This window comes from Podarcis bocagei (assembly GCF_964188305.1).
Source record: "Podarcis bocagei genome assembly, chromosome: 10".
Taxonomy (NCBI): Eukaryota; Metazoa; Chordata; class Lepidosauria; order Squamata; family Lacertidae; genus Podarcis; species Podarcis bocagei.
Window position 1 is genome coordinate 18,833,075 of NC_138135.1, and position 24,480 is coordinate 18,857,554.

The 24,480-nt window shown below is 43.8% G+C and overlaps 1 protein-coding gene across 3 annotated transcripts in view; it reads right to left on the bottom strand.

Moving 5' to 3' along the window:
• Nucleotides 1-24,480, bottom strand: part of PTPRO (protein tyrosine phosphatase receptor type O) — a 132,905-nt gene that overhangs the window by 18,737 nt on the left and 89,688 nt on the right. For 2 of the 3 annotated variants that reach the window (XM_081209849.1, XM_081209850.1), the window contains exons 14-22: nt 20,857-20,989; nt 18,268-18,388; nt 16,292-16,360; nt 13,192-13,275; nt 11,844-11,879; nt 7,652-7,733; nt 6,376-6,466; nt 3,525-3,601; nt 1,314-1,448 (exon numbers count right to left, since the gene is read on the bottom strand). In XM_081209849.1, coding sequence (XP_081065975.1) covers nt 1,314-1,448; nt 3,525-3,601; nt 6,376-6,466; nt 7,652-7,733; nt 11,844-11,879; nt 13,192-13,275; nt 16,292-16,360; nt 18,268-18,388; nt 20,857-20,989 — 828 coding nt within the window. The remainder of the gene's footprint in view (nt 1-1,313; nt 1,449-3,524; nt 3,602-6,375; nt 6,467-7,651; nt 7,734-11,843; nt 11,880-13,191; nt 13,276-16,291; nt 16,361-18,267; nt 18,389-20,856; nt 20,990-24,480) is intronic. The other variant, XM_081209851.1, reaches the window with a different exon arrangement.

Below are 24,480 nucleotides of genomic sequence, written 5' to 3' on the forward strand. Positions count from 1 at the left end.
GGGAGTCAGTAAACTGCATGCTGTGGGAAGCTAACATTCGCTTTGATGTCCCTACATCAGAAGTATGAATGGTTTTGGAGATAGTGGAGAAAATATATGTGTCTGTGCATTTTGTAGTACTAGAACGTAGGTGCTCAATGAGACTGAGCGGCAGGAGGCTTCAGACAGAAAAAGAGGAAGCACATCAGGCCATGCGTAACTCTAACCCAGTGGAAATCACTTCTACAAAATGTGGTGATGGGTCAATAGATGGGTCACTTTAAAGTGACAGTGTGGTGCAGTGGTTAGTGCATTGGGCAACACCTGGAACAGCAGGGATCAAATCCTGACTCAGATATGAAGGTGGTCTTTGGCCAATTACAGCTTCTCAATCCAAGCAGCCTCTCAGGACTGATTTAAGGATAAAACAGGCACAAGGAAGGACCACTTACTTGTTTTATTGCATTTGTATCTCACCTTTCTCTCAAATAGCTAAAGGAGGCATACATGGTTCTTCTCCCCTTCCTCAATTACCCTGTGAGATAGGTTAGGCAGAGAAGCAGTGACTTGCCCAGGATCACATAGTGAGCTTCATGGCCAAGTAAGGATCTGAACTCTGGTCTCCCAGGTCCCAATCCAACACTCTTACCACTGTGCTACACTGGTTCTCACCAAGTACATCACCTTGAACTCTTGGGAGAAGGGGTGGGATATAAATAAAATAAATAGATATTAGTAAAATTAATGGAGTGTGGTTCTATTGATAAAAATTAGCTGTGACAACTAAACAGAACCTCCATGATTTGAGGCAGTGTATATTTGATTATCCCCTTAACACCCTATTTATGAGGACTATGGCATTCTGAATGGGACACAGGTGGCACTGTGGGTTAAACCACAGAGCCTAGGACTTGCCGATCAGAAGGTCGGCGGTTCGAATCCCTGTGACGTGGTGAGCTCCCATTGCTTGGTCCCTGCTCCTGCCAACCTAGCAGTTCGAAAGCACGTCAAAGTGCAAGTAGATAAATAGGTACTGCTCCGGTGGGAAAATAAATGGCGTTTCCGTGTGCTACTCTGGTTTGCCAGAAGTGGCTTAGTCATGCTGGCCACATGACCCGGAAGCTGTCTGCGGACAAACGCCGGCTCCCTCGGCCTATAGAGTGAGATGAGCACCGCAACCCCAGAGTCGGTCACGACTGGACCTAATGGTCAGGGGTCCCTTTACTTTTATGGCATTCTGAATGACTGTAACCGAGAACAGAATTCTGGGTAAGAGGGAATGTAGATCCACTGCAGATTTCGAGAGACTTGGCAAATTTTCCACACATACATACCCTTCTTTTCTCATTGCATTGCGTGAGCATGACGATGATTTGCGACTTCTGCTGGAGAACCATCTTCCAGAAGTCGTTCCTCGTCTCTGGCAGTGGCCCCTGGGTGGCGATGTACTCTTGGGGAGAGTTGTAACCCTAAAAGAGAAAGCGTGTGATGGCTCCTTCGGATTGGCTTTAGATTTTGGGGTATTTCTTTCGAAAGCACAGGAATAACATAGGAAACTGCCTCATACTGAATGAGGTGGAATCACCATTAAATGGGAACCGATTCAAATTTCTTCCCCACCCATTACTTCTCACACACATTCGCTGTCAACTCAGCTTGGCTTCTCCTTCCGCAGAGTCATGCTGGGTTGGGACTGCACTTGTCCTTCCCATTTTATCAACTGGTCTTGACCACAACCATCACAGATTGTTATTTTTTGTGCGTGTCTGATGGTGGTTCAGAGCCTCAGTCAATCTTGGCAGGGACTTTAGTCCTTCTGCCCATTCCTCTCTTGTAAGGTTGCCTGCATGTAATTCCATCCTCGTGTAAGAAAAAGAAAAGAGGTATATTGGGGGACACTGTCAAAATATGCACGAGATGGAGCCTCCTTCCTTCCTCTGAGGACCTCAGCTCCATCCTGGGTCCCGTTTCCTGATCAAGCAGGTCTGGGACAGAATGTTAAGAATGGGCTTTTATTCATCACTGCAAGTGGGCCTTGCAACAAAAATGCAAGCCTATTGTCAGGGAACTGACATCAGAGGCACGGGAGAAGGAGAGGGTCTCTGATTCTGCAGGAGAAGGTCCCAGCGCTAGGGGGAGACTCAGCTGGGAAGAAGGGGAAGAGAATGAGTGTAACACCAGGGATCCAGGAGAGCAACGGGACAGGGAGGTGCAGGGGCTCCAGGACTCTTCGTTGGAAGTTAGTGAGGAGAGCCCAAGCACCCCGCTGCCCACGCCCACCCTGCACAGGAGACTCCCGCGCAGTGAGAGGCGGAGACGATTGGGCGTCAAACAGCTCTTATGTTGGCAGCGCTTTAAGAAACGCCCACAGACAGATTCTACGAGTGACTAAGGGCAGCCATGCTGAGATGGGCTGTGCAGTCCAGAGGGTTTAACCAGGCAATCCAATGCTCAAACGGGGCAGGATTACGCACGAGTAACTCCCAACCACTACACCTATGCTTTTCTCTCTCAAAATGTTAAGTGGTATATAGATTATCTAAATAAGTATGAAGCTTGATTGACAAGCTCATAGAGTCTGTTCCTCCTTAAGGCCCCTTCCTCTCTCTGAAAGTTCACCTGCTACCAGTGCTTTTTTTTCTAAAAAAAATATGTTTAGGGGTACTCTCATTTTCCTACTCATATTGAAATACTGCCCCTCAATGAGGCCAAACGTAGATTCACAAAATGTTTATGGGTATGTGTCAGGGAACTGACATCAGAGCGAGAGGCGAAGGGGAGGCTCTCAGATTCTGCAGGCGAAGGACCCAGCACCAGGGGGAGAAGCAGATCAGTAGAGGAGGAAGGAAATCAGCGCAACACCAGGGATAAAGGGGGGCAAATGGGGGAAGCGGAGGGAGAGCTCCAGGATTCTTCTCTGGACATCAGTGAGGAGAGCACAGGTCCTCCACTACCCACGCCCTCCCTGCGCAGAAGACTCCCGCGCAGTGAGAGGAGGAGGCGACTAGGAGTCAGACAGCTTCTATGCTAGAAAAGGTTTAAGAAACACCCACAGACAGATTCTGCTAGCGACTGAGGCAGCCACGCGGAGATGGGCTGTGCAGTTAGAACAGTTTAACCAAGGCAATTAAGCCTAGAAAAGCGGCAGTTTACGCACGAGTAACTCATACACATTACAGTATGTGTACCCCTGCGTCCCTGTCTCCCCCGAAGAAAAGCCCTGCCTGCCACCAATATTCGGTAAATCCCATGATTATACAGGTGGTTCGTGGGTCATTTCAGCCTTTAAAAATGGATTCTGCTTGTAATTGAAATACATATATACACCTGCATTCCTAGGGAATTCATCATGCATATGGAACCCCACCCCCCTAATTTTGATACTTTTAAATTGATTTTCACTCAATCAAGTTCTCTATTAAAGGGGGTGGGTGGGGAATATGTTGAAAGGTTTGGCTCTTGAAGTGGCCTGTGTGGTATTTTGCAAGCCACCACCCTCACCCTCATATTATTCTTCTGGATGCTTTTGAGTCCAGTTCACTTACAGGGATATAGTTGGCATTGATGTAATCTGAACCTTCTTCTTCATTCATTGAGACCAATCGAACTCGGCTGAAATCATCTGCAAAAGGAAGAAGACTTAAAGCATCGCCACAAACCAGACAGCTCCTAATTAAACCTCTGAAAGATTAAAGCATAAATTTGCAGATATTTTGAGGCTGCAGGCTGGCTCGTTTAATGAATGTTTTGGTAAATTTGTAATCTTTAGAGCAAGGCGACCCCTTCACTACTGTCACTTCTGAACATCCTTCAGTTGGGGTCCCTTGGAACTCATTAAGACTACTTAGGAATGTTGCATAGCTGAATACAGTGGTACCTTGGGTTAAGTACCGTATTTTTTGCTCCATAAGACGCACCAGACCATAAGGCGCACCTAGATTTAGGAGGAGGAAAACAAGAAAAAAAATATTCTGAATCCCAGAAGACACAACAGCAAGAGGGATCTGGCTTCTGGGATAGCCTCTGGCTGTTCTGGCTTCTGGGATAGCCGTGCCAAGCCTCTTCAGGGCAGCGGGAGGAAGGTTCCCCCTGCCCGGAATAGGCTGCATGGGGCTAAGGCAGAAGCCAGGACAGCAAGCGGGATCACTGCACAGTGATCCCTCTTGCTGTCCTGGCTTATGGGATAGCCGCGCGCAGCCTCTCCCGGGCAGCGGGATGAAGGCTCCCCTGGCCCGAAAAGGCTGTGCACGGCTAAGGCAGAAGCCAGGAGAGGCGCTTCGCTGAAGGGGCGCTGTGTAGCTCTCCCTCTCTGTGCAGCACCTCTCCTTCGCAGGAAAGGCACTGTGCAGAGCGGGAGAACTGCGCAGCGCCCCTTCAACCAAGCAAAGTCCTCCGGCTTCGCAGGACAGGCGTGTCGCTGAAGGGGCGCTACGCAGTTCTCCCTCTCTGCGCAGCGCCATTCGCTCCATAAGACGCACACACATTTCTCCTTACTTTTTAGGATGAACAAAGTGCGTCTTATGGAGCGAAAAATATGGTACTTAATTCGTTCCGCAGGTCCGTTCTTAACCTGAAACTGTTCTTAACCTGTAGCACCACTTTAGCTAATGGGGCCTCCTGCTGCCGCCGCACCGCCAGAGCAAGATTTCTGTTCTCATCCTGAAGCAAAGTTCTTAACCTGAGGTAATATTTCTGGGTTAGCGGAGTCTGTAACCTGAAGCGTATGTAACCCAAGGTACCACTGTACATATATATGCATATTCATTGCTAACAATTCTGAATCCTACCCAAAACAGAAAGGGTTGTATTCTATGCTAGTCCTACTCAAACCCAAGAAAGTTATTATACATGAATGAACTTTCAATGGGTCTACTCTAAGGACCCCTCCGAATGACCTGCTGCTTGAGCATTCTCCCTGATTTGCTTCAAGAAAGCTTACATGGAGGTGAAGCTCCAAGGTGTGACCGAAAAGTTTGGTGAATGGTCACAGAAATCGAATAAGCGAGAAATATTTGAACATACAATCGGCATCGGAAACCCACAAAATGCTCACAGTTGTGTACAGAGATGAAGCTGGGACTCGAAAGACAGTGCATGAGTGGTTTAAGTGTTTCCATGAAGGGCGGCAAACCATCAAAGATGACCCTCAGTCTAGCAGACAGTTGATGAGCAGAATGGCGGCAAATGTCAACAGAGTTCATGAGTTATTGTTGTGGAATCGCTGTTTGTCCGTCCAAATGGTGGTGGAAGAATTGCATATTCTGCGTGAACTCGTTACTGAGTGGTCCCACCATATTCTCCCGATATGGCCCCACCGGATTTCTTTCCTTTTCCAAAACTGAAATCTGCACTGAAAGGGCACAGATTTCCCAACATTTCACACATCCAAGCTGCTGTGACGAAGGAACTTGGAGCAGTACAAAAAGTGGACTTTTCCAGAAGTTTCCAACAGTTCTACGAACATTGTCAACGGTGCATTGTATCAGAGAGGGTCTACTTTGAAGGCCTGGAAGGTATGTATGTTGGAATATTTCTTGCTGTCTGATTTCTGTGACCATTCACCAAACTTTCTGGTCACACCTTGCATTCATTCTGATTTGTTTGTGGGGCAGCCAGAGCAGTCAATAAGCAGTCAATCCTGCACTCATCCTGACTTGATTGCAGGGTCTTGACACATCATCCCAGTTGTCATTCGTTCATCCCACACTTTGCATTTCCCTGTAACCCTCCATATTTCAAGAAGTCTGTTTTATTAAAACAAAAGGTGGACTTGTTGCTCTAGCGCAGGGTTTCCCAAACATGGGTTTCCAGTTGTTCTTGGACTACAACTCCCATTATCCCTAGCTAGCAGGACCAGTGGTGGGGGATAATGGGACTTGTAGTCCACAAACAGCTGGAGACCCAAGTCTGGGAAATGCCGCTCTAGATTGACAGAGCCACTGAAAAGTGCAAATCTAACATTCTGGGATTTGATTGGACTCTCTTCTGCAAAATTCAGCCTGGAAGCAACCTTAGTTGGATACAACCCAAAGGAGTTAAATAAACTGGTAATGGAATAAATATAGGAAAACCAGCTGTTGTGGTGATAATTCAGATGGGAGTTATGTTTATGGGCTCAGGTCAGCTTAAAAATGCTTCCTTCCTTTCCTCACATTCTCCCTCTAGATCAGAGGAAGAGAACAGGCAGTAACAGCAAGAGAAGCAGCATGAGGACATCTACTAGGGCCTGGGTCTCAGTTGGTGTCTGACATTGCCAGCAGTTGACCTCAGGCCCTGAACGTGTCACAGAATTGCTATGCATCAACCTGATTCTTAAAGGTTAGAATTGGTGTTACGGGTACCCTGGAGTGCACAAGTCAAAGCACCCATAACAGGCACATCCCCACAATAACGTACAAGGGAGGATATTCGTGTAGCGGTTTTTACTGCGGTTCATGGGGAGCTCAGCTGCAAAGTGTGGGATATCCAGCCCAATCAGCTTCAGTTCCTGTAGAAGACACAAAATAAAATGCCGTCATTAAGATAACCCATCTGTCTTCAACCTACAAGTAGGTCACACCCAAACCAAGATGGAAGTCGTAGTCTAAAAGATGATGGATATAATTCAACATGGTGGGTGAAATTCAACGTCACACTCTTCCAGTTGCTTCCATCTGCACAAGCAATTCAGTTGGCCAAACAGAACAATCCCCCTATCCTGTTCTGGGGGTTCTCCTGCCCCACCCAAATCAATTTCATGGGTGTGGGGGGAGCACAGGAGAGGAGAGGGGTAAAAAAGTCCCATTGCACTAGCAAAAATTGCACTTCTGCAGGGCTTCTGTTGACAAGGCGGGATATTCCTAAATTTTACTTGGCGTATACCCACTGAAATTAATGGGCATGGCTAAGTTAGGTTATTGACTTCAATGGGTCTACTCTGAGTAAACCTTACTTGACCACCACTACTGAATGGATACTGTTAATGGAAAATAAATTGCTGCTCAGATGGAGGGGGACTTGTGCTAGGCAAAGCCATCTTGAAAGCTGAATGCTTCCTGTGGGCTGCCATTTAACGAACTGCAAGCCATAAGCTATTCAGATAGTCCTTGTTCTGGTTCCCTATCAAGCCAAGGCTGAAGCGGGGTCTATGGATTGCATAAGATGAGGCAACAGAATTCCAAGTAGAACTACTTTAGACAACAAGGGAGTGTGTCTGGACGTGTTGTTTTAATGCTTCCCCATCTAACAAACCTCCTGGCATGAAATAAACTAGCACATCACTGAAAAGGAATGTAAAAAAAATTACCTGCTAGATTTCTTCATGCAGGGGGATTTAAAGAAAATGTAGGCAAGCTTCTAAAAATGTAATCTGCCACCTCCACTCTGCCGTGCCAATGACGTGCTTTGAGCCAGTGTAGTGTAGTGGTTAGAGCGCTGGTTCAAATCCCTGCGTAGCCATGAAACTCACTGGGTGACCTGGGACTGGCCACAGCCTCTAGTCTACTTCAAAGGGTGGTTGTGAGGTTAAAACGGGGAGGAAGGGAACCCTACATATGACCTTCATATCCTTGGAGGAAAAGTGGGATATGAATGTGATAAATGATGAAAGCGCTGCCAATTCAGTCTCTGTCATTCCATTCTGCGCAATTTGCTGAGTTACATCTAGCAAGCTAATATCCGCGTCAGGACATACCTCAAACTGCAGAGAGAATTTGTAATCAGAATCTTTCGCCATATCTTTGATGTAGCTGTCAAAATCATCCAGCTGGACGGGGCTTTAAAAACAAAGATATAGCATGTAACAAGCGAAACAGAAGGGGGAAACCAGATAAGATATTCATAAGCTGAGAAAGAGAAAGAAAGAAAGAGGCTGGATGAATAAAAATAGATCCATCCCTTGGTGCCTAAAGAAAAGTAGCTTTGGTGCAGGGAAAACCCCCTCGAAGAGGGCATTCCAAAGCAGAGGGGGCAGAATTCAAAAAAACCTCACTGAATAAAGAAGCCTTTCCAAACCCGGTGCTCTCCAGATATAAAGGTAAAGGGACCCCTGACCATTAGGTCCAGTCGTGGCCGACTCCGGGGTTGCGGCGCTCATCTCACTTTTGTGGCCGAGGGAGCTGGCGTACAGCTTCCAGGTCATGTGGCCAGCAGGACTAAGCCGCTTCTGGCGAACCAGAACAGCACATGGAAACACCGTTTACCTTCCCACCGGAGCGGTACCTATTTATCTACTTGCACCTTGACGTGCTTTCGAACTGTTAGGTTGGCAGGAGCAGGGACCGAGCGACAGGAGCTCAACCCGTGATGGGGATTTGAACTGCTGACCTTCTGATCAGCAAGTCCTAGGCTCTGTGGTTTAACCCACAGCGCCACCCGCATCTCTAGATATAGAAAAGGCTAAAACTGAGTGACAGAAGGGCTCAGGCTGAGTCCAACACCCAGCATTTCCAGGAAGGATTGGGAGTGACCCCTGTCCAAAAACCTGAAGAGTCACTGCCAGCCAGTGTAGAAATGATGGTTAACATGTGTGGTTTCTTCATGGTTAATAAACCATGGTTAAGCAGCTGGGCCAGGTTCAGGTGGTGGTTTATAACCATGGCTTAGAGTTATGTGCCAACCAGACTTCCTATGAGTTCCTTTCACATTTTCTGCAGTTCCCATAATGCTCAGCGGCCCCAGCTAATGCTAATTCTATTTATTAAAAAGTACATTTTAAATACGAAGATACATTTAATGTCAGGTCTAATTTATTTTTCTATTTCTAGGGATGAAGAAAATACACACCGTCAAATCTTGTGAGGTTTCTTAGGAGGCTGACTTAGAAAGTGCCAACATTTAAAACTGAAGCTGAAAATATCCAGCTCTCCCTTCCGTTTAAAAAAGCACAAAACCTCTAAATGTCACCCACATGTGCAAATATCTAATACTATAGCATCGGACATCAAATTATGAATTTGTAGTAGCACTCAAGAGGCTGACATGATCTAGCAAACCACAGCTGACATTTGGACTTGCAACAGCATTTAGTGATATTTGTACTAATGGTTTCATTCTTCCCAACTATAAGCACCCTGCTGACAGACAGATGGAGAAACTGTGAACCACTGATGTCAAATTTTGACTCTGAAACTGGAATGTCAAATGTTGATGTCAAAATCTAAAGGGTAAAAATCTGAAAACCATCCAGATTTTTTATTTCCCACAATTTTGTCTCAGCTCTGTAAGCCTTTGTGTCAGGAAATCAGTAACAGAACTATAAAAAAGCCCATATTGTCCTTGATCCAGCTAAAGTAAGGCCTGCAGATAAAGTGGCAAAACTGTGTCTGGACTATACCACTTGACATTTCAGGAAGGAGCTCACATGGTTAAATCACCGGTATTCGCTGTTGTTGCTTTCAGTTTGCAAACGATACATAATTATTACACACACACACCACAATTTGCATTGGGCTTCCTTTCCATTGAAATAATTGGGGTTGAATAATGTAACAACACCACAATTTACATAATGTATGTAATGGCTTATGTAAATGACGTAAGTTTCATAAATTTCACCTCATTGGACAGAAAGAGGAATAATGTAATTTTTGGCAGAACATGAACTGCAGCAGACTGGAAACAGTGCTGCAGGCAACAAATATAGATCAGAATGAAAATTTATGCCTTCTTACATATCTAGTTCCAAAACAGGTTCACCACCTCACTGGTCTTGGGGCTTAGTTGTTACTTTAAATGGAACACAGACAAGTATAACTTTAACTGGATCAGGGCCACTGTGGAAACTTGCCTTAATTTGTTAAATTTATACTCTGAATAATGAAGAAGAGGCAAACAACTTTATCTCGCCTGATTATGCATGTTCCAATTAGCAAATAGTGAAGCATATACACACATTCCCCCCATTTCCTTGAAGCAGCAAACCCCAAGGAACTTGTCTCTTATCAGCAGTTAATTACTCCTGTTTACCTGTTAGCATTAATGATCCAGTGCATAATTAGCAACTGCCATTAGAGCGCTGTGCTGAGAGGGGAACGGCACTGATAACACATACGTTGCTGAGATTTTTCACATTTTGTCATTTTTAATGAAAGGCAAACCCTGTCAGCACTGTAAACTTGAGATAATTGATCTTTCCCTAATGCCTAATTTTCTGCCAGCCAGGAACATTTTTATGGTGCAATATCTGTGGCGAAGATTAAGCAGGCACATACAATTTTGTTTTGCTTAAATGTAATAGTCAGTGACATATTTGGGTTTTGAGGACCCTCGGGCAGGAAAACCCAGAAGCAGCATCAGAGCTGAGGGGCCTTTTGAGTCCCCAGTGGCTGGAGCTGCTAGCTTTGCTCCCCCCAGTGCAGCGTCTGAGAAGTTCCACCACCCTGTGGCATTGTGGGTAAAATAAAAATGGCAGCACGATTTGTCAGCAAAGATACCTGGTGAGTCCTTCACCCACTTTTACACCCTAGAGACCCTTCTCATCATTGGACATTGGTTTAAATTGATTTGTAAGTTTAAATTAAGACAAGATGGTTACTGTATTCTTTATGTGAGCCGAAGAATACCCCACCATGAGACCCCAGGAAACTACCAAACATAGTTGGACTCCAGTTCACATCAGCCAGCGGTGGTCAGGGATGATGGTAGTTGTAGTCTCGCAGCCAGAGGGCCAGAGATTCCCCATACCTGGCTCTGATAGTTGGACCCATAAAGGGACCCCTGACCATTAGGTCCAGTCATGGCCGACTCTGGGGTTGCGGCGCTCATCTCGCTTTATTGGCCAAGGGAGCCGGCGTACAGCTTCCGGGTCATGTGGCCAGCATGACTAAGCCGCTTCTGGCGAACCAGAGCAGCACACGGAAACGCCGTTTACCTTCCCACCAAAGTGGCACCTATTTATCTACTTGCACTTTGACGTGCTTTTCAACTGCTAGGTTGGCAGAAGCAGGGACCGAGCAGGGAGCTCACCCCATCGCGGGGATTCGAACTGCCGACCTTCTGATCGGCAAGCCCTAGGCTCTGTGGTTTAACCCACAGCACCACCCGTGTCCCAGTTAGACCAATAGTCTGATTCAATATATAGGAGTTCCATACGGCATAAGAATTAGCAAAGGGGGTACTTGGTCCCTTTTCACTTCAGTGATAGATGTCTGTAAGGCAGGGGTAGTGAACCTCAGGCCCAAAGTCCAGTTATATAAATTTAATCAATCAATTAATCAATTAAACGTGGCCCTCCAGACCTGTATTGAGCTCTCAGGACACTGTCTAAGCCAGAGCCCCTTCCAGACCCTATTTTCCAGGGACAATCTCAGATTTACAGAAACTGTCCTGGTTTCTGATTTGATATTGGAATGTCCCACCTTTCCTTAGGACGCCCCTATTTTCATCGGAGAAATGTTGGAAGTTATGGAGTTATACCACTCCCCCTGAGCCAAGGAGATAAGTAACTATACAACCTTTAGAAGACATCTGAAGGCAGCTCTGTATAGGGAAGTTTTTTAAAAAAATGTTTAATGTTTTCTTATGTTTTTATATATGTTGGAAGCCGCCCAGAGTGGCCGATGCAACACAGTCAGATGGGTGGGGTATAAACAAACAAACAAACAAACAAACAAACAAACAAAGGATTGGCAAGTGTGTGTGTGTGTGTGTGTGTGTAGCAAACCACTGAGTTTTGTGTGGCTGCACCACAGTCTACTGCCTGAGCCTCATCCATTGCTCCTCCCACTTTTGCTTCTGGCCCTGCTCACACTTGCATGTGGGCCCCAGAATGTGTCACAGGATGAAATATGGTCCTTGGGGTTAAAAAGGGTTTCCTGCCCCTGTTGAGAAGAGATGCATGAAGGCAACAATGACATTTCCATTAAGTGTTTACAAAATGGACATACTTGGTCAGCTTCCTCTTCTTCAGTCCATTTTTACTCCTGAAAGAGAAAGAGAATGCTGAGGTTACCTTTTGACAGCCATTTTCTGGATGACGACAGAGTTAATCAAATGCCGTGAAATAAATCTGCTAACACACACTTGAGGACACACAACGTGGTAAGAAATGATTTCTAAACCACTTCACCTTGGTTCATGTCCAGGTAAAAGAACAAAACCTTAAATAAAAAATGGAACCAAGAGAGATATGCAAGATGAGCGTCTAGTAGGGACCCGGTTTATTAAAGGAGCTATTGCAATAATGACAGCTGCTGTAAACCAGATGTTCGGAGAACCACCAGTTAGGAGAACTGCCCCGAAGGCACACTTTAACAAGGTTTTCATAGTGTCTTTCAAACACAATACATCATTAGCTTATAGAATGCATACATCAAGAGAGGTCACGGGTCAAGGGGTTTGCACACGGCAAACATATTTAGTTCATTTGTGTAACTGAATGATTAAAATTGGGCAGATCTTAAAAGCATGCCGGTTAATTGGGGGGGAGGGGAGAGAACCATTGCCCTTTTGGAACAGGCTCTTGTATAATGAGCATATAACCTGAAAGGACATTTGCTTTCCTATAAAGAAACTGCTGAATACTAGCCACATCAGGGGTGGGTAAAAGCTTAGCCATATCTCACTGATTATATGCAAAGTATGCAGGGTTCATTCATTCATTCAATATCCTGCCCTCTTCCCCCATAGCAGCCCAGGGCAGCAAATCTATCAATAATAAAACATTTATTTTTAACTTTGTAAAAATAGTTTACAGATTTCCAAAACCAGGTATCTTAGGCTTTCCAAGAACAGTACGTTTAGGCCATCAAATCTCCAAGAAAACAGGGATGTTTACTGCCACTGAAAAGGCTGTCATGGGTCAATGCCAACCAAGGAGGCCCCAGTTGGCACCCCCTGTTGGCACCAGTATCCAGCGACATTGTCCCATTCATGGAAGGGCTTGCCCATCCCTCTCACCTCACTGTGTGTGCCTCAGATTTGCTCTTTGGGAGAAGTTCCGCTGTGCAAGTGGAAGTCCTTCTGCAAACAGAACAGCTTTGTCTGATACAACCTTGAGGTTTCTTGGGCATGGCTAGACAGAGTTCTGTGCAACGCCCCCCCCCCCAATTTCCTCCCCACCCAATCATAAAATGGGTGCAAGGGGCAAAGTTCCCTCTTGTTTTCATATTTCAAGAGTTGAACTCCGTTTTAACGCCGAGAACATATTCAACATAGATTTGAGCAAACCTAGCAGGAAATGAAAACTTTTCGGTTACAGTCGAGGAAGAAGCAAGCTGTTTGATGCAGACTTACCAAGGGTTAATATAAAACGCCAAGAGATAATCAGTCCATAGGCAGGAAGGCAACAGAGTTAGGAAAGCAAAGACACTCCTACGCCTGTGAGTATTAATAGATAATATGCAGAGAGATTAACAATTGAAGTCAGGAGGATTAGTATGACAAGCAAGAGATCAATAGGTCACATGTTAAAATCTAGACAGACAGCCTGGAAGAAGAGGTAGGGATGTTAGAGGCCCTAGCTAAGACCATGGGCATAGTCAAGGCTATATAATGAAAAAGAGGAATTGATCCCTGTTTTCTGGGATGCAGCAACCAACTACACTGCGTGGAGTAAACCAGCTACTCCCCACACTATTCACCCTCAATCGTATCTCCTTTTAAACCTCCCCAGGGACCCTCTTGCCACCCCCAGAGGCTCAAGTAAATTCATAGCATTGGGCTGCTCCGTTTGGGGTTCCTTGTTAGCGTAACTCCAGCTTGGATCATTAATTAGCTAGAGCGTTTGATCTTCCACCTTTGGTGCCATATCAAAGAAGCCCCCCCCCCCCCGAAAAGAGGATTAATGATTGCTGCGGAGGGCTCTCTGCTTCTGGGAGCTCAAAGAGGGAATAAAGGTTGATTTCCGCTTAGTTCATTAGCTGCATCAATATTTACAGGGCCTGCTGGTGGCTTTCATTCAGTATGGGAAGTTTTTATCATCAAAAGACTTTCTTCGGAGCCATATCAAATCAATTTTGCCAGTTGCGCCAGCCGGCTGCACCTCATAAAATCCGCAAAATACCTTCACGTCTGCCTGCTCCCCATACCAGCCCTTTAACTGATTGGCCCATGGTCTTGGGGTTTTCCACTGTTTGGGGGAAGCACATGCCTCACATGGTGATATCCGGGGTATCATCTGCACATCACGGTAAGCCTAAACTGGTTACCAGATGAGCTAATCAAAAAATCAGTAACCGCCCAAGGGCACTCACAATTCAGAATAGGAGATGAGAGAGTATATAATATAATATAATATAATATAGGGATGCGGGTGGCGCTGTGGGTTAAACCACAGAGCCTAGGACTTGCCGATCAGAAGGTCGGTGGTTCGAATCCCCGTAATGGGGTGAGCTCCCGTTGCTCGGTCCCTGCTCCTGCCAACGTAGCAGTTCGAAAGCACCTCAAAGTGCAAGTAGATAAATAGGTACCACTCCGGCGGGAACGTAAACGGCGTTTCCGTGTGCTGCTCTGGTTTGCCAGAAGCGGCTTAGTCATGCTGGCCACATGACCCGGAAGCTGTGCGCCTCAGCCAATAAAGCGAGATGAGCGCTGCAACCCCAGAGTTGGCCACAACTGGACCTAATGGTCAGGGGTCCCTTTACCTTAATATAATATAATAATATTCTGAACTGATTTTTTCAAATCACTTGCATTTCAAGGTTACCAGGATTGCTCAAACATGAGGGATCTCAAAGGATCTTGCAACCACAATTGTTCCTCCTCAGCCCTCTAGAATAGATCTAATACGACAGGAACAGAGGAAGATGCTGTAGACCAAGTCTGCCCTTTGGTCTACACTCTTTGCATTGTTTGGCAGCAGCTCTCCAGGAGTTCAGACTGAGGATGTGAGGATACCCGGAGCTTACAGGGTTAACAGGTCAGAGGGAAATGACATCCTGTCACTGGGGGCGGTGTTTGCATCTTTGTTATGTGAACGTTTCTGTTTTGGCTGCGACAGGAGAAGCATCATGCCTTCGCTATCTCCTGGTTGTTGTTTTGCTGCTGTACAATAAAGCTTCGTAGAATAGAAGCTGTTGTACGAGAGTTTTACTGCATGGCTGAGATTCCTTCCACACAGGCACACCGCCTGAATTTGGGGAACCTTCTGCATGCAAAGCAGGTGTTCTATCACTGAGCTACAGTCCTTGCCTAGGATTCTGGATTTCAGAGAAGCGGTAGCTAGCAGGAGGTATTCATAAACTGAGAAGAAGGAGGAAGCATCTCAATAGACATGTTTAGGATTTCATGACATGACCCTAAGCACGTTTACGTTGTACTGGCTGAAAGACTTGGAGGGAACTTCCAAAGGTATGTGTGGGTCTAAATAGGTTTTAAATTAATAAGTCCTTGAAGAGAAAGCCAACCAGGTCTCTCTGCCTTGCTCTCAGTCTCTCTCTCTCTCTCTCTCAGTCAATATTTATAGAAAGACAGAAGAGGTCCCAAGGGCCATCTAGTCCAACCCCCTTGATTATCATTTGGGAGACACCAGGCTTGGTATACAAAACACCTGCAGTGTGGAAGAAATGGGTTTCATGGGTGAACAAGAGCATTAACTGATGATCCCTTAAGCATTTTTCTCATTGCAGAACTCATTGCAGATTCATTGACCAGATTTTCTGGACTTTTTATTGCTATGGGAGATTATATGTCCAGGGGAAGAAAAAACAGCATTTGTCTTCCCTGACTCACATAACCAGAAGCTTGAGCATTGCAGTTTCTCAGTGGAAATAGCTGAGGATGAAAGGCACGACCTCAATCAAATGAAATGCAATGCTTGAAGAGGTCAAAGAGGAGGGGGAAGGAGTGCTATAGGTGTACTGTACTGTTTTGTTGTATGGGCAGCCTTGGGAAGAATTTTGTTCTTGAAAGACGGTACGGAAATTTATTTAGATAATGAATAAATAGCTTTTTCAGTGCCATGTGGTCTCTGGAAGGCTGTGGGGGAGGGAAATGAACATTTTGTCTGAAAAATGACCCCCTGTTCTAGGGCTGCTTCCCAGAGGTGACGTGACTGCAAATAAAGGGACTGGTGACCTCCTGCTTCCAATTTTTTTTTAAAAAAAATTGTCCAGCAGTACCTTAGAGAACTAAGTTTTTTTAAATAATCTTTTTCAAGATTTGTTTTATTTATTTTTATTTACTTTGGGGGAAGAATGGGGTAAAAATCATACAGATGAATAAATAATATAAAATGTACGTCCTATTTAAAATGTGGGATCCAACCGTTAATGTTTGAATTGCAATATCTATCTCACAGCAAACATTATTTAGAGTTAGGGCCAAAAAAAACCCCAATACACATCAAGAGAAGTAGCCAGGCAAATGTAAGGGCATCGCTTTGGGCATCGCTTACCAATTATATGGCAGTTTTCCATCTCTCTCCAATGAAGCAAAGTTCACAAAGGTTCCAGCTCCACATTCCCTGGTTTTGGAAGAAGACCTCAAGTGATTATTGGTAGATCAGCCTCTGTCTCTCTCACTTTTATCTGTCCTGGATCTGCCTTTTCCTTCCCTCCTTCTTACTAGATCAATAAATTTGTCCATGACGAAAATACACCCCCACTGAACACAGCGAGGCTGACTTCTGACTAAGCATGGTTAAGCGCCCAACCAGACAGAGCAATAGAGAGCAGAATCTTTCAAGTTCTTCTCCTTCACAGTAGAGGGTTTCCCAAACATGGGTCCCCAGCTGTTTTTGGACTACAACTCCCATCCTCCCTAGCTAGCAGGACCAGGGATGATGGGGATTGCAGTCCAAAAACAGCTGGAGACCAAAGTTTAGGAAGCCATGTCCCAATGGAATAGAGAACTGAGCCTTCCCTCCCCAGCAATTGCAAAATTGGTTAACAGAACAATTAAGAGTCAGCAGATCTGACTGCAACCTTTGGTAGCCGGCAATATTTCTCCTCTGTTCTGTAACATCTGCATTTGTACCGGTGAGAAAACTCAAGGAGGAGAATTGCGTTTATTGCCAGGTCATGGAACAGAAAAAATATGGTGAGCATCACCTGGAGAACAGCTGTAGCTATAAATAAGAGCCAAGCAGACATAATCCAATTTAAAAGAGCTCTGCTATTCCAAGTGCATATGTTTCACCTGAAATGTGTACAGTACATCAAATACATCCCATTTAATAAAACACCATGTCTGCAGGAGAACCAATTAACACCCCCCTTTTTCCTCTCTCAAAGTGATGCTTTGAAATGCAATTACATACCTTGTTAACCTTGAAAGGAAAGAGGAAATTATTTTTATGCACAGTGTGCATGGAAATTGTAAGGAAATAGGGAGTCTTAATCCTTCTGCAAGGCTTTCATTGATAGATGTTTGCAGAATGAATCAGTGATGGGATTAACTTGGCAACCAGGATGAGGACAGTCCTTGGACAAAGGGTGGGAGTTTCAGGAGTGGCGAAGGTCATGCAAACAAGGTTGCTGCGGTGGTGATGGAATCACCAATTGCTTATTAGTTAATTCATTTGGATATGTGTAAGTAAGGGAACCACTTGTTGCTTATCACTTAAGAGATGAACATATTGCAGGAGAATACCTGGTTTAGCTGTGGTACATCCATACAGAACCATAGAATTTTAGATTTGAAAGAAGCCCTAGGAGGTCAGCTCATCCAATTCCTTTCTGCCCGTGTCAGGTTCAGCCCAATCCAAATCTGGAATCTGAGGTCTTCTGAACCTAGATATTCCAACCGCAAGACTGGAGGTCTCCACACAAACTGCCTAGCTTGTCTGGGCAGCCCAAGACCTCCTTACACACTGCTCAGGCTTGTGTCCCAGGGAGGTCACTTGTGTACTGCTAACACAGTGATTTGACTTCACCCCCAGAGGCGTACAACCTAGAGTTGCTGGGGACTGAAATTCTGCATGCCTAGCAGATGCTCTCTCATTGAGTTGCAATCCTATTGAGCTCCTTCAACTGTTCCTCATAGAGCATGGTTCATCATAATATAAATTATGGGTCTCGTAAGAACATTAGAAGAGTCTTGCTGGACCAGGCCAATGGTCCATCTACTCCAGCATCCTGTTCTCACAGTGGCCAACCAGATGCCAGATGTTCCCTCTTCTGGAATCCAGAGGCATACTGCCTCCAAGGTGGAGGTCGAACATCACCATCATTGCTAGAAGCCACTGAGCTTTGGGGGAAATTCTCCATGAATTTGTCCAATCCCCTTTAAAAGATATCCCAGTTGGTGGTCATCACCACTCATTGTGTAAGCGATAGGCAGTGGCCCAAGTCCCTAGTTCAGCAAGGCACACGGTTGCTCCATTCGCCATTTACGAATCATCTCTGGCATTAGAAGTCAAAGCTGACCTACCTGGCCATTTGCAGGTGTTTTCTCCGAAGGACCACAAGAGTGACCAGCAGCAGGCCTATCAAAAGGATGCTCAAGATGGCTAGGACAGAGATGACCACCACGTTGGGATTCATCTCTGTAACTGAAAATGCAAGGAGGAGGAGCCAGGTTAAGGAACGATACCAAGACATGCTAAGGAAAAGACAACAATCCTGAATTATTTCTGCATATAATAGTTTCTCAGAGAGCACTTCTGCAATGACTACAGGGGTCCTTTAAAAAATGATGACAAAAAATGATGGGCAATTGACCAAAAAATGCAGATGGTGCACTCTCTGTTTCCTGGTGGGCAAAATGTAATAATAAGCTCAACAACTGACAATTTCATGCCCATTAATGCTATCCCAAAAGGTAGCATCTGACTAATAACTCAATGCTTAGGAATGTACATTTTGCCTAATATGGTCTTCTGCCATATCTCAATCTTAAAAGGATATATCAAGAACTCTGGCCAAAAGTTTCAATATAAGGAATAATTCCTACTCAAGAGTTGAAATGAAAAACGTGTGTATTCTGCTAAGAATAACAGTTTGAAGCTAGTAGTAAATTTAAATACAACGTGTAAGTACGATAGTAAAACCTGATAGAATGCATTCAGGCGGGCATTATCTACATGTGGGTTAAATGATGAATGAACGCGGAATGGCGATGGTGTAGTCTGAAAATTGCCAAAGTGGCACCTTAATTTAACAAGACGTACAAGTTTGAAGATGTCCACCCTTGTCTGGAACGCATTATATTTAGGTGTGGGAACAAATCCCAGTCCAAGATTTAAAATTCTCTCTTCTTCATGGGTTAGTGTGCGTTTGGATAAATTTACAACTAAAGACGTCGTTGTTGATTGCGGCGCTTGGGAAAACCCTGTTGTTTAGAATAATCAATGGTATGTGGACGTAAATCGTATTGTCTTAATTGTCTGGGTTGTCTTATCTGTCGATGTGGAATTTGTTCCTGTGAGTCGCTTTGTTCGGAAGATTCAGCACTGCTGGATGAAAATTCAGTTGTTGATCTAGGTTGAATACTAGTGTTCATGGATTTCTGCATCCATGGGAACACGTGATCTGATTCGTAATCCCTACGATCGCGTTCAAACTTCCTTAGTTTCTCAATTTTTATATTATCCGAATAATTCTTAAGTTCTACTTGTAATTGTTTAAATTTAGATTCAAACGTCTCCAAATCAAATTGTTTATGTAATTCCTCAGTGATTCCAACAGCTTCTTTGTCCAAACTTTCAGTCTCTTTAATTGCAAATTCTGTGATTAAAGTCATCAGGTCAAAAGAACATCTATTTAGAATAGACATCCATTTAATTTTAAATTCTTCATTATTGGAAAATAAAGTTGGAGCTTTTTGAATGCATAATCCTCTGGGTATCCTCTGAATTTTAGTGTAATCGGCCATGAGTCTAGCGTGTAGGTTGTATCTAGTTTGTCTTTTTAGAATATTTAGATAAGTGTTCCAATCATTGTTAGGTTTGATAGGAGTTTCATTTGTAAGGGAAGGTAAGGAACCAAATATCTTCTCTTTTTCATCAGCGGAATACGAAAAGGTCTCAGCCCATTTGGCCATAGTAATCGTTAAAGAAATTGGAGTTCTTGTTGAAACTGCACTGAAAAGGATATATCAAGAACTCTGGCCAAAAGTTTCAATATAACTTGACTGGAAATAATAACTCTTGGAAATCCTTATTTCTAGACGTATGTCGAAAAAGAAACATAAAAGAACTAAATGATACAGACTTCCAACAGATTTATAGTCGTCAAAAAACCGAGGTATGGAACCAAATATCATGATATGTGTTAACATACTTTAGAATGTATATAATTTATTATATTTATGATCTATGGATTGAAGCACCTTGATCTATCTTGACATATTTTTTGATATTACCAGCTGAAGAAGGCGTGTACTCCGAAACAGGGCCCTGTCCTGGTTACCACTACTGAGTCGTACATCTGATTCACACTCCGGGTACTCCTTTTTGGCCCCATTTGATCCTTTATTCTTTATTCTTTATTCTGATTTTATATAATGTGGACTCTTTTTGACTGCTATTGAGACTTGTATAAAACAATTGTTGTGCACTGGTATTTCATGTACCTTTGTACTATATCACTGTATATTTGAAACTACATTATTTCTGTACTTAAACGTTGTATCCAAACTTACCATTACTTTAAAACTATCGTACTTACACGTTGTATTCAAACTGTTATCGTACTTACACTAGCTTCAAACTGTTATTCTTAGCAGAATACACACGTTTTTCATTTCAACTCTTGAGTAGGAATTATTCCTTATATTGAAACTTTTGGCCAGAGTTCTTGATATATCCTTTTCAGTGCAGTTTCAACAAGAACTCCAATATCTCAATCTTAGACTTGGAGGGACCACGAGGGTCATCAAGTCTAACCCTTTGTAATGTAGAAATCTTCTGAAAACCATTTGGGGGTATTTTCCACAGGTCCTTGCCCTATGGCCATCTTTTTGGGGGGAGGGGGAGAGAAATGGGTGAAGTGAGTGACGAATCAAAGGAATTCTGCTCACCCATTGTGGAGACAGCAATGAAGGTGGGGATGCTGGGGCTGTTGTGGCTGAAGGTGGTCACACTGCAGTTGTAGGACGTGGCAGGCAGGAGGCTGGAGATGGTCACTACGTGCGAAGAGACCGTAACAGGCTCCTATATGTAGGGGGGAGGCAAGGAAAGAGTTTGTGGTTAGTGATCACTCCAATTATTACATGCCTCCCCCTCCCCCACAAGCAAATGCAGGCTAAACTCCTGTATGTGCTTAGAAACATAGAATTGGAGAAGACCCCAAGGGTCATGTGGTTCCATCCCCTGCAATGCAGAAATCTCAACTGAGCATTCATGACAGATGCCGGGTGGCTTACCAGAAAGCAAGCCCCATTGAACGCTGAGGGCCTTAATTCTGAGTAGACATTATTATTGCTGCATTATTCACTTTATTTGTTATTCCATCCTTAGAATATTATTATCCTATCACCTTGCGCCTTTTAATATGCAAAAGTTTAGGTTTGCGAGTGTTGAAACTCCAGCTTTGCATGGAAAACCACACCATTCAGACCTCTACATATTTGTACTTATGTCCTCATTTTGGATAACTTATATCCTGGCCTTTGCACAAGCCGCAAAGTGATTGCAAGAAAAACAAATGAGATTAAAAGAACATATCAAATCCGACAAATATTGTCACCCTTAAAAACAGCAGCACAACAACTCACTAAACTACAGTTATGGATAGCAGCAGTGTGGGGCAGCAACAAAGCATTCTCAAGCTGTACAGTCCTGGGAACGCTGTAACATGTAATCAGTCTTTAACATCAGCAGTCAGGAGCGCTTCAGCCCTGTTTTTGAGTTTGTTTGAAACTTAAACAGCTTATCTCGTATTCCTTTGTAAGTTTTTCTCAAAACCTTTTTTGTAAACTTAGGTAAGCGTTTCAGCCCTGCTCTTGAGTTTGCTGGAAATCATTTAAGGTTTATAATGTTCTCTTAAATAGGGCTATGTTTAAAACTTGTCATTGAGGTTTTTATACCTTTTTTGTAAACTCAAGGAAGCGGTTCAGCCCTGCTCTTGAGTTTGTTTGATATCACTTAAAATCATTTAAGGTTTATAAAATTCTTTATTTCCTTCTGAGCAAACTGATTAGTTCAGTGAAATGAATTTTGTAGCCAGCATCTCGTAAAGTCTTTGTTTAATTCTAGGTTAATTTTTCCTTAAATTTTTGATTTTTGTTATTTAATTTAATTCTAAAGTTGATTACTTCTTGTTTCAGGGATTTTCACAGCAATTCTTTTGTTTTGTGTACAGTCCTGGGAAGGCTGTAACATGTGACAGAGACAAATGTGGAATTTAGCTCTTCCGTTCCTGACCACAGCATGCCGTGCAGGAAGGCGATAAAACCAAATCATGACACAAGCACAAATCAACAGTTTCGTCATAGTAACTCTGTGAACCTTTTTGTTTCTTCCTGGCTTTGTAACCAGTTCTGAAAGAGTGACGTGACTCATGCCAGCACGTGGCAAAGGCAAGAGACGCTGTCCTAGACCTAGATGAAGCAAGCAGATGAGGCAAAGTCTTTCTTTTAGCAGAGGCCTCTGAGGCCTCATTCAGATATTCCCCTACCTGTTACTTTCCACGTTATATTTGAGCTTTCACAGGATTTAAAAGCCACAAATCTAGTGGAATCTAGTGGAAGTTTATGGCTCATTTCCATGTTAATTGGCTCCAGACATATGGTAATCCCTCTGCGAGCCCATAAACCCCCAAGATCGCAGAAGTAAAGTCACAATTTGGGGCGCCTTCCCAGCATGCTGTTCTCTCCTGCTGTGTTTATGGGGGGATCATGGGGGAACAGAAGCACACAGGGTGGAACAGCAGTGATGTTGTCCATTATGTTTGCTTTCGTGCCACACCACACCCACCAGAGTGAATGAAATTTGGCGTGACCTGCCAATATATCAGCCAACAAGCCGCAGTTCCATAATGCAACTACAGTGTGAAAGAAACGTGCTGCATTACAATCAGAAAAACTAACATAATATTCCCTGCATCTGAATGTACCCTTAGAAGGGTCAAGCAGTGTAGAGAGATAGAAACCAAAAATTGTGATGATACAACAGGAGAAAAGCCTCAGGAAGATCACCAACAAATGACCATTGTCTACTTTTTCATACCACCCAGAATCTTGGGTGTGCTTTCGTTTTTACTGACCTTTGTGGAAATACAATTATTTTATACCAGAGCAGAAACAAAGTATATCATAAAAGTATATCAACAAAAGATGATTAATGTGTTTTCAGCCTTTCTTTGCAGCCTACATTGGCTCCCAGTATGTTTCCGAGCACAATTCAAAGTGTTGGTGCTGACCTTTAAAGCCCTAAATGGCCTTGGTCCAGTATACCTGAAGGAGCATCTCCACCCCCATCGTTCAGCCTGGACACTGAGGTCCAGCGCAGAGGGTCTTCTGGTGGTTCCCTCACTGCAAGAAATGAGGTTACAGGGAAGCAGGCAGAGGGCCTTCTCGGTAGTGGCACCCACCCTGTGGAACACCCTCCCACCAGATGTCAAAGAGAACAACTACCAGATTTTTAGAAGACACCTGAAAGCAGCCCTGTTTAGGGAAGCTTTTAATTTTTGATGGACTACAGTATTTTAATATTTTGTTGGAAGCTGCCCAGAGTGGCTGGGGAAACCCAGCCAGATGGGCGGGGTATAAATAATATGTTGTTGTTGTTGGATTCCAACACCAACACCTCTATAACTCAGTTATTAAAATAAAGAAATCTATGCCTTAATTCTACCACACACCAGGTTAGGAACTGAGTCTTTGGTGGAAGTCATGTGCTTTCAATACACAGTGTGGATGTGACCAAGAAAACAAGAAGTGGTGGTACATGACCCCAGTCAAGCTGGCAAAAATTTATCATTTGCCCGATAATAAATGTTGGAAATGTAAAGAGACTGAAGGTACCTTTTACCACCTTTGGTGGACATGCCCGAAGATAAAGGCCTTCTGGGAAATGATCTATAATGAAATGAAAAAGGTACTTAAATGTACATTTTCTAAAAAACCAGAGGCCTTTCTCTTGGGCATTGTCGGCCAATTGGTGACAAAGAAAGATAGAAATTTCTTTATGTATGCCACAACAGCAGCAAGAATACTCATCGCAAAGTACTGGAAGACACAAGATTTACCTACTCTGGAAGAATGGCAGATGAAAGTGATGGACTATATGACACTGGCTGAGATGACAGGCAGAATCCGTGACCAACGTAAAGAGATGGTGGAAGAAGAATGGAAAAAATTCAAGAGCTATCTTAAGGACTACTATAAACTCAACGAATGTTAAAATGTTGTGGTTGCTAGAAGTAACAGGGTACAGGGATACAAGGTTAGATAATAAAGGAGGACTAAGACGACAGAGATTAGAAAGTAACAACTGGGAGTTGCTAGTTCAAATATGGACACTGGGATGCAGAGAGGGGGGGTATGGGGAAGTCCAAGAAAAGAGGTTTATGAAAATATCTTTGAAAGTATTTTGTATGTTTGTTTTGTTTTGTGTTTGTTTGTTCTTTTTAAAAAATGCTGTAAAACCAATAAAAATTTATTAAAAAAAAAAAAAAAGAAAAGAAAACAAGAAGTGGTGTT